The 8,996-nt window shown below is 39.7% G+C and overlaps 1 protein-coding gene across 1 annotated transcript; it reads left to right on the top strand.

Moving 5' to 3' along the window:
- The first annotated feature begins 1,837 nt into the window (after positions 1 to 1,837).
- On the top strand, positions 1,838 to 8,103 carry LOC137173959 (cellular retinoic acid-binding protein 1). The gene is made up of 4 exons (XM_067578946.1): positions 1,838 to 2,017; positions 3,255 to 3,433; positions 4,034 to 4,147; positions 7,845 to 8,103. Exons 1-4 carry the CDS (start codon positions 1,948 to 1,950, stop codon positions 7,893 to 7,895), a joined length of 414 nt encoding a protein of 137 aa, XP_067435047.1. The 5' UTR covers positions 1,838 to 1,947; the 3' UTR covers positions 7,896 to 8,103.
- The last annotated feature ends 893 nt before the right edge of the window (positions 8,104 to 8,996 follow it).

Here is an 8,996-nt window from a genome sequence, read left to right as displayed (position 1 = left end):
AAAATGCTGCTTTTTTTAAGAACAGTGATTCTCAAATTTAAAGCCATAGAAATACCAGAAGTAACTGGCACAAATGTTAAAAGTCACCATTTTCCATGAACAGGGCGATAGATGGCAGCAGACAATTCTCTCACATCCCACATTTTTTTCCCGTTCATGCTTTGTCAGAAACTCTCAAACTTTCCCTCTCCTCCTTTCACCACTTTCCCTGTTGGAAATAAAAAAAAAAAAAAAACCCACCCAGAGACAAAACACACACACACAAATCCTACTGGTGAATGAAACCAACAAGGTTTTCCTCGTGAAGACAGCGGAAGTCTTCTTTGAGCTGACACTTCCTGGTGGGATGACTGAGTGCTCTCTGCTCTGCTCTATACATTAATTATCAAGCGGTGTCTGGAAGGCACTTTGTCAAAAAGATGGATGAGGGGCTGTCAGAGAGGGAACAAATCTGACTTGGCTGAGGTTAGAGGAAGGGCCTCTCATTCTCATGGGATGTAATGGTGGAAGATATGCGAGTGCGTGTGAGTAGGACAGGAGGTGGGATAGTAAAGAGCGTTGAGAACATCTTGTGTTGAGAGACTTTCTGTAACCGTTTGTGCAGCTTTAGACAAAAATGGGGATGTTTAAAAAGCAGAAAAGTATAAAAAGGTATTAAAAAGGAGCTGTCGTTATCATCATCTTCAATATTAGTGATGTGATCTCATTGGGGTTTAGAGGAAACTGATGGTAACACTTTGTCTCTAAGTATCAAGAAACCTCGCAGTGGTGTTGACAGCTAAATGGAGACTGCACTACGAAACCTCTATTATAAGCTTTTGACTCCTTTTAAATTAGTTGTCTTTACCATTTTTCTTCTGGCTGATATTACAATTTTCTGTTATCTAAGGTTAAATCATACAAAAACTTCTTCCAGGATTGTTTTGATGCAAATTTGATCCCATTTAAAAGTGCAGATTCGCCCCAAATTACAAAAAAAGACAAACAAACAAACATATTTTCTCACTTTTCTCTGGTGGTATCTATCCATGCAGATAGTTTTATTTGTCAGGTTTTGAGATATCAGAGACGTTGGCCTGCGCCCTGATACAATGGAGGTAAAAAATGAGTAAATGTAAAAATTACATAAAAAAACAGCTTCTCTTTCCAGAAACTGTGCTGATGTTAACAGACCTTGTTTTCATACAGGCACTGTTTCTTTAGCAGAGAGAAGTTGCAATGAAAGCTGTTCACAGCGAGATCTGTGGATCAACCGCAACAGGGACGTTGTTTCTGAAGAGAGATGTTACTGTTGGATTGAAACTCCATTGAATTCAACTCCATTGTTTTTGGGTGGCAGCAGAAAAATCTCAGATATCTCAAAATCTGGGAAAATAGAGGTAAAACTGTCTTCATGATGAGATATATACTGGAGATAAGTGAGAAAAGATGTTTTGTGGTAATTTAGGTGAACCCACCCTTTTTATATTTGGCTAAACTAGAAGGGTTGATACATTAAACAAAACTAAAAAAAGGAGTTCAAAAGGGTTTTGTTGTACAATTCTCTATTCATCTGTGATCCACTGAGATTTTTCTGGGGAAGAAAAAAAAAAACTCCAAAGATTTTGAGATCACATAATTATATAAATGCACCATTAATTTCCACTGATAAGCTGACTGATACTGCAGATGAGACACTCCAGCTGAACCATAATTTAGGACGGTCATTAAAAGAATTCTCTAATGACAATAAACCATTAAGTGTGTGTGTGTGTGTGGGAGAGGAGGCTGAGGTGGAGGGGGGGGGGGTTCGGTCTGCTGCATGGGATCATTACACACAGGGAGGAGAGAAGGAGGGAGTACAGGGAAGGACGGAGGGAGAGAAAGAGCCTGAAGAAAAAGGGAGCGCAGGAGACAGACGACGAGAGGCGACGGCTGACACACAATCAACACCCAGCAACAAAAAAAATGCCCAATTTCGCAGGAAACTGGAAAATGAAAAGCAGCGAGAATTTCGACGAGCTGCTTAAAGCCCTGGGTGAGAACATTTCACTCTTTTTCTCCTTTCAAGGTTTGAATGTGTTTTAGTGAGAGAAGGTTTTTTTACTAAAATGATCCAGTGACTGCAGATTGAAATGAACAAGCCTGTCAGAGTTCTATTTTCTGCACTGTGGAAGATCATGACTGCTTTATACTGGCATTAGACTGCAGTCAGGGGTTATATTTAAACACATGAGGAGTTGACTGATGTTTAGTTGAATAGTTTATTGATTTTCAAATGTAAGGAAAATACAAAAATTACACTTGAAGTGGAAAATTGGAGACTGTACAGTGATTGTAAGCAATTTAGACAGTAGAGAAATAAAGAAATAAAATCATTTCATTCACTTAAACTACCATTAAAAGATGATATTCATCACAATTTCCATAATAACACCTCCATAACTACACAGGTCTTTGCTGCAGAGCTTTTTTTTTCTCATGTGGATGTAGGCTATAGTTGGAGGAGACAAATTAAAGTCTTCTCTTGTTCCAAAGTGGAGTAAATCTGGTTTCAATTGCAGGACGAGACGACAAACTCGTCTTGTTACACATGCACTGATGCTGCGTCTCAGTGATGGACTATGAGGAGGACGGATGGCAAACAGACCGAAGTGTTCGCTTATCTAATTGTTTGTACTGTAACTGTGTGACAGAGAGGGTTAAGAGCTTTTCCACTCATTCTACAGGACAGAATATATATCATGATTTACACCAGAGATAAACAAAGCAAAGGGCGCCAACATTCCCCTCTCTCATCACCTTGTCACTGCATCCCCTCCATATTTGCAACATCTGCTGATAACAATCTCAGCTGCAGCTGCAGGAGGATTCTGATTTTCATTCCACCAATGGCTTTTTACTGTAAATAGCTCCTCCTGACAAATAAAAAGCCAATTGTTTTCAATGTGGCATGACTCTGCCTGAGATAGATACCTTTTTCTCTTTCTTGCATTCCTTCATCACTGAAACAGCAACTCTGATTTTTTTTTTTTAAACCACCCATTTGGCGCCAGAGGCAGACAGGCAAAAATGTGAGGTGACACAACTCAATGTCAGATGATAAAATACAGAGAACGTAGGTGGTATTTAGTGGGAATTCTTGTCTGGGGCACCAAAAAAACCCCAACAGGGGCCTGTTGTTTAGCACATCAGGTCATTGCGAGTTTTATCCATTCACTATCATTTACACACTCATCAAATTCACACAGGCTCACAATTAGGTTTGTTCTCAGGTGTTAACGCCATGCTGAGGAAGGTCGCAGTGGCGGCTGCGTCCAAGCCCCATGTGGAGATAAAGCAGAACGGCGAGAACTTCTACATCAAGACGTCCACCACGGTCCGCACCACGGAGGTCAACTTCGTTGTTGGTGAGGAGTTTAATGAGGAGACGGTGGACGGCAGAAAGTGCAAGGTAACGTAATTAACCTGTGATATAATCCATGAATGTGCAAAAGACAAATTCTTTATTTGGATCCCCATGAGCTGCCACTAAGTTAGCAGCTACTCTTCCCCCTGTCCAACAAAAACATAACATATTATCAGGCATATAACACATGTAACAAGTCTCAAAATGAACATTATGAGAAGGATTATATGAATTTGGTAGCTTTTTTTCATTAAAAACAAGTCTTAGATGTTGGGAATTTGCACCAGCACCTGAACGCATCACCGTGGAAGACTTTAGAAAAGCAGTCCAAACTTTCAGCCGTGCTTCCAAAGCATATATCATATCATATTAATCATACTGCTTTGGCTGTCTCCAAACAAGACTCAACATCCTGCAATTTTATTCTCACACTGTACTGAAACTAAGGAAATCCATTGGCTACCTGGAAAAAGGTAAAAATGCATCGAAAAATCTAATGTTTTGAAAATCAGCAGGCAGTAGTAAATTTGGTAACATGGCAGGATCTTCCATGTATACATATCACTCTCTGCTGACGTCCTGTTATCCAGGTGAAACTGAGGGCATATTTGTAGGAGATCTCATTGAGGTGCTGCCTTTCCACAGAGCCTGGCCACTTGGGAGACGGAAAACAAGATTTACTGCACACAGACTCTACTGAACGGGAACGGCCCGAAAACCTTCTGGAGCAGAGAACTCAGAGGGGATGAACTCATACTGGTGGGTTGTTTTAAGTTTACCGTAATTAGAAATATGGTGACAGAAACCAAAGCGAGCACTAAATTCAGAGCATGGATTTTGGAGTCACATGTACCTCCTCGGAGGCTCATCTTCCCTTTGTAGATTCATAACGTAACGGACTGGTTCTGTGTTTTCTTTTATTAAATTGTGACTCCCAAATGCTCTCATCCCATCAGTCTGACGCAATGACTCCCATTTGCATTTAAAAAAAAAAAAAAAAAAAGTCTCAGCAGATCTATGAACAGATGTTTGGATGTTTTGCGACGTGGGATGAGGTGTCAAATCCTGAGGTCACTATGTTGAACCACATGGGCCATTTTCTGTGTCTGCCAATATGAAAAACATGGGTGGGCTGAAGGGACGGTCCTCAAATTCGTGTCAAAAATACAGTTGTTCTGGCAGTACAGTGTGTCCTTTAAAGGAATAGTTTGACATTTTTGGAAATACATAGAAAATTACGACCACTCTCATGTCTGTGGTATCAATCTTCTCATCAACTCTCAGCTTATTTCCCAAAACTATTCCTATTAAGAGAGTTTCTCTGTAATAATGATGATGATGAGCCTTTCCACTGCAGAAGCAGAAACCAAAACTAGACAGATGGTCTAAAGAGGCCATAACTGGGTGGTGACACTGTTTAACGATCTGGTGGATATTTTTTTTCCAAAATACTACATGACTCCAAGGAAATGTTCTCTCATGGCCACTGGGAGTTGCCATCCATTTCACAAATTTCCTTCTTTTGCCATATGAGGGTGTGTATAAACATGCCTGTAACTGTACGTAAGGACATTGTCATAGTGAGCTGTTCTTCCCCCCCCCCCACCCCCCCTCCCCTTTTTTGGGCTTTTATTTTCCACATAAAATAAAGAAATCCATAAAAATATTAAGGGAATTCTTCATAAAGGTCTTGTACTCAAATGTAAACAAGAAATAGCACACAGCTGAGGGGAGTTTTGTTTTTCTTGGGTCATTTCACGGTGGTCTGATTTTTGCTATTGGCTGCACGATGCACCTTAATTAAAAGAAAAATGACGCGAAAGGCCAAAAAGAAGTGAATTATTTGCCAATTCTCATCTGAATACAGTTATAGCTTGCAGCAACACCTTTTCAGAGGGTCCACAGGGAAACTTCTTCTGGATTTCAAAGGGCTAAATTAACATTTCGCTGCCATACGTTTGTTGTTAGACGCTACATTCCACTTCATGATCTTGCATCCATCAGAAACACTGCCGTCTCCATTTCCTGGCAATTCAAGATCACCGGGACAATACAGTGTTTCTGTAAACATCTGGGCCTGCTTGGATTTATTGGCCAGATGGACAACAAAGAGTCCAGTTTGGATGTGATGGAGATCTCCTCTTTACCGACTGTGACTAACCTCTGAAGAGAGGCAATCAGGAAAACATTTGAGAGGGGCTGTAATTTGGATCGGATGCAGGTTTTCAAACTGGAAAGAAACCTTTGAACAGGAGGAAAATCTGTTTTTTATTCAAGATAAGGGTGTGTACGTCTGTCCATGTGGAGTGATGGGCTGTAACCTGATAGGCATGTGGGGTTGAATCATTGGAAAAAAAACCTGCTTTTTTCAAAGATATAATCGAGTTTTACCGGCAAGGAGGGAGAGGTCTGATAAATTCCCTGCTGTTCTGTAATTTCAACATAATTGCCTCCTTGAAGCAAAGACGTTCAACTCTGAGGTGATGAAGATACTGTGAAATAGTCTCTTCATCCTAAAACCTTATGGTAACACCTTTAGTTTTACTGTAGGTTTCTCATCTGTGGTTTTCAGTGAAATGTTCTGACAACTGTTGGATGCCCGTACCAAATTCCATGGCAATCCATCCATGTTCCACTTAGGATGAGTTGAAATAACTTTGGCGAACCTGATCGTCTAGCGCCATCATCGGGTCAAATTTTAAATTCGTCCAATACTTTTTATTTTCCTACATACTTGCAAAGCTGCTGGCATAGCTGTAGACTCTTGTTCAAATGTGAACATACTGTATAACACTGACAATCTACTTAAATGATCACAGGTGGAGGTATATAGTAATTCTGGGTAGAGTCGGCAACTGTTTATGTCTGTCAAGTCTTTAAATTGAAAGTCTTTCAAGTCTCTGACCATTATAATTAGAAATTTCAACATGTTTATATCATTCAGACCATGTTGTTGCAGGATTATAGCAGCTCATAAGTTGAGAATTACATGTTTCCACTTTCAAGTCTCAAGACAGAAGACAAGACGTCTTTTAGAGGCTGGTCTCAAGTAGGTCACGTCTCATCACAGTCAAGTCTTAAGTCTTAGTCTGACTCTTATGTCCACAGCTATGTTCAAAGCTTCAAGACAAGCCAAAACATAATCAAATGGTCAAATTGAATTCCTAAAAATTTAAAATGACATGTGGAAAGTACCTGTTTGATATTCTGAACAAAGAGCGCTACAAGCTAACATGTCCCATTGTCCACTAACACCAGCCTCGTTCTCCTTCCTACTCATAGAGGAATATGATCAATCCTTCAGTATAAACAGAAAAAAAAATTAGCATAAACTTGAATAAAAGGCCGCCAGTAGATGAAGGAAATTAGAGCTCTCAGGGGAAGATGGATGGATGCAAGGCTTAATGAAGACAACATGTGGTGGCTTACAGCACTCACAGTGATCGAAGATGGGTGGACTACAATGACCATTTGGAGAGTCTACAGTGAAAAGGATAAGTGGGAGGAGGATAAATGCTTGAGAGAGAGAAAAAAACTACTCTTACTGTGAGGAACCTCATATACATCCTTTACATTTGAAGCCAGTAGATATTGATTTTAAAGATTAATTCAGTCCTCAAAATGGCTAGCTTATGATTGGACTGGAGCCAGGAGAAATTGTGTGGCTGTGATAGCGTCGGGGGGTCTCTTGGTCCAAATTTGTTGTGTTCTCCTGTGGGCTCTAATTGGCCTCATTGATCACACTGTTGAAAAATGCCAATGGACCCTGGCGTTAGCTCCAGTTAATGTCTCCCTCGGCATCGGGCCACGTGCCAGATGGAGTCATCTCAGCTCCATTTTTCACAGCCCGGGCCTGTTTCCTGTTCCGCCACGCTGCACGGCTTGAGATAATGATGATGTGTGGCGCTGCAGTTGGCCATAATGCTATGCCTGTGGGACTCCCATAAATCTTAGGAACTGGACACACCCCTGATCCGAGGGCCTTCTATGTTTCTTTCCCATTTTCATATCAGTTTCTGTCACGTCCGTTTCTCTTTCAGGCAGCTGCCATATTCCTCACTGAGTAGTGTCAAATTAAAATCACAATATTAGCTTGCTTTTCACGAATTAAAAAGGTGGAAATATAGCAGAGCAGCAGCAAATATCAGGACTTTAACTTTGTCTTAGAAGAAATATGGAGAGTGCATTAGAGACATTTACTTCAACTGAAATTTGTACTTAACAGTTAACTGAACACATCTTTTGCCTTTGCTTCGTTTGATTAGGAAGCCTTTGTCCGTTTCAGAAAGAGCCACGAGAGGCAATGAGCTACGATTGCAGTGAAAAGAATCATTCATGAATAACAAGAAACCTCTAATGAGGCGTGGCAACAGAACAGGCTACGAGCTAATGCTGATGAAATGGTAATCAGATACTTTCTTTTTTTTTTTCTCTCTCCCTCTCAATCTCGTTTCAGACCTTCGGAGCCGATGATGTGGTGTGCACAAGGATCTACGTACGAGCATAGCAGAAGAAGTCGTCCATGTGTTTCCAAACTGAAATGAGTTGCCCTCATTTATACGGCTGTTACAAACATATCAACATATCTAAAACTACTGCTTTAGAAACTCTTTGTTTTGCATCTTCATAACTCACAAAAGAGCTGGATATAACCATTCTGTTCCTTTTTGTATATAATTTTTTCTAGCATTGGAAATTAAACAATCAAATTATGATTTCTTCTTGTTATATTGTTCAACTCGTGCTCCGTAACTGGGGACTTTATAAAAGACAAGACAAAAGCTGCATAAAAAAAAAATACACCTTTGCTCGTCATTACACTTAATTCAGTGTATGGACGGGCTTATTTTGTTAAAAAAGTGGCCAGAATCATACAAACACAATGGCAGAAATGAAAGAGGAAATGGTTTCTGTCTATTCAAAGGATAGTTTAATGCCAAACACCATACTAACACTCATGTACAACATCATAAAAGTCAAGAGAAGAGACACATTAAAACAAGGTACAAACGATGTCTTTATGTACAATCAGCTCCCCGGGACTTCCTGTCGTATTCCATATTAAACATAGTAAATACAAAAATAAAAACCCAAGTAATAAACTGTTCCAAGATTGTCTGTAGCTGGTTATGTAATTGACTGTTGCCTTAAATGTTCCTGGAAAATGTTAAAATATTTGTCAGGCAGCTTCTTTTGGAGTGTCGCCAATCTGCACATCCGAACCAAACTTTTGGTGTGTTTGCTCGCATTATGATCCATTCATGAAAATGTAAAAGTGATGTGACTGCTTACCTAAAAGTTGCATGTTAAGAAAAGTCTGTGTCTTATATATATATATATATGTATTGTTTGACACACTTGACAGCTTTTAGTGTGATAGATATTCTCAAATCAGAAACCAATAAAAGCCTTTTTGGTCTCGTCTGACCACCCAACATTACCTACAATATCTACAAAGCTAATTCTATCTTTAAATAAACAAACTGCAGAGGGGAAAGGCAATAAAAAATCCTTTGTTTACATCCCTCTTTTAAGGGAATTTAACATTCACATTTGTATTTCAGCAAGAAATACAAACATAGCTTTGATTAACTGCAATTGAAAGGAA

The sequence above is a fragment of the Thunnus thynnus genome, chromosome 1 (assembly GCF_963924715.1).
Source record: "Thunnus thynnus chromosome 1, fThuThy2.1, whole genome shotgun sequence".
In the NCBI taxonomy this organism is placed as follows: Eukaryota; Metazoa; Chordata; class Actinopteri; order Scombriformes; family Scombridae; genus Thunnus; species Thunnus thynnus.
This window is presented reverse-complemented; position numbering and strand designations above follow the sequence as displayed.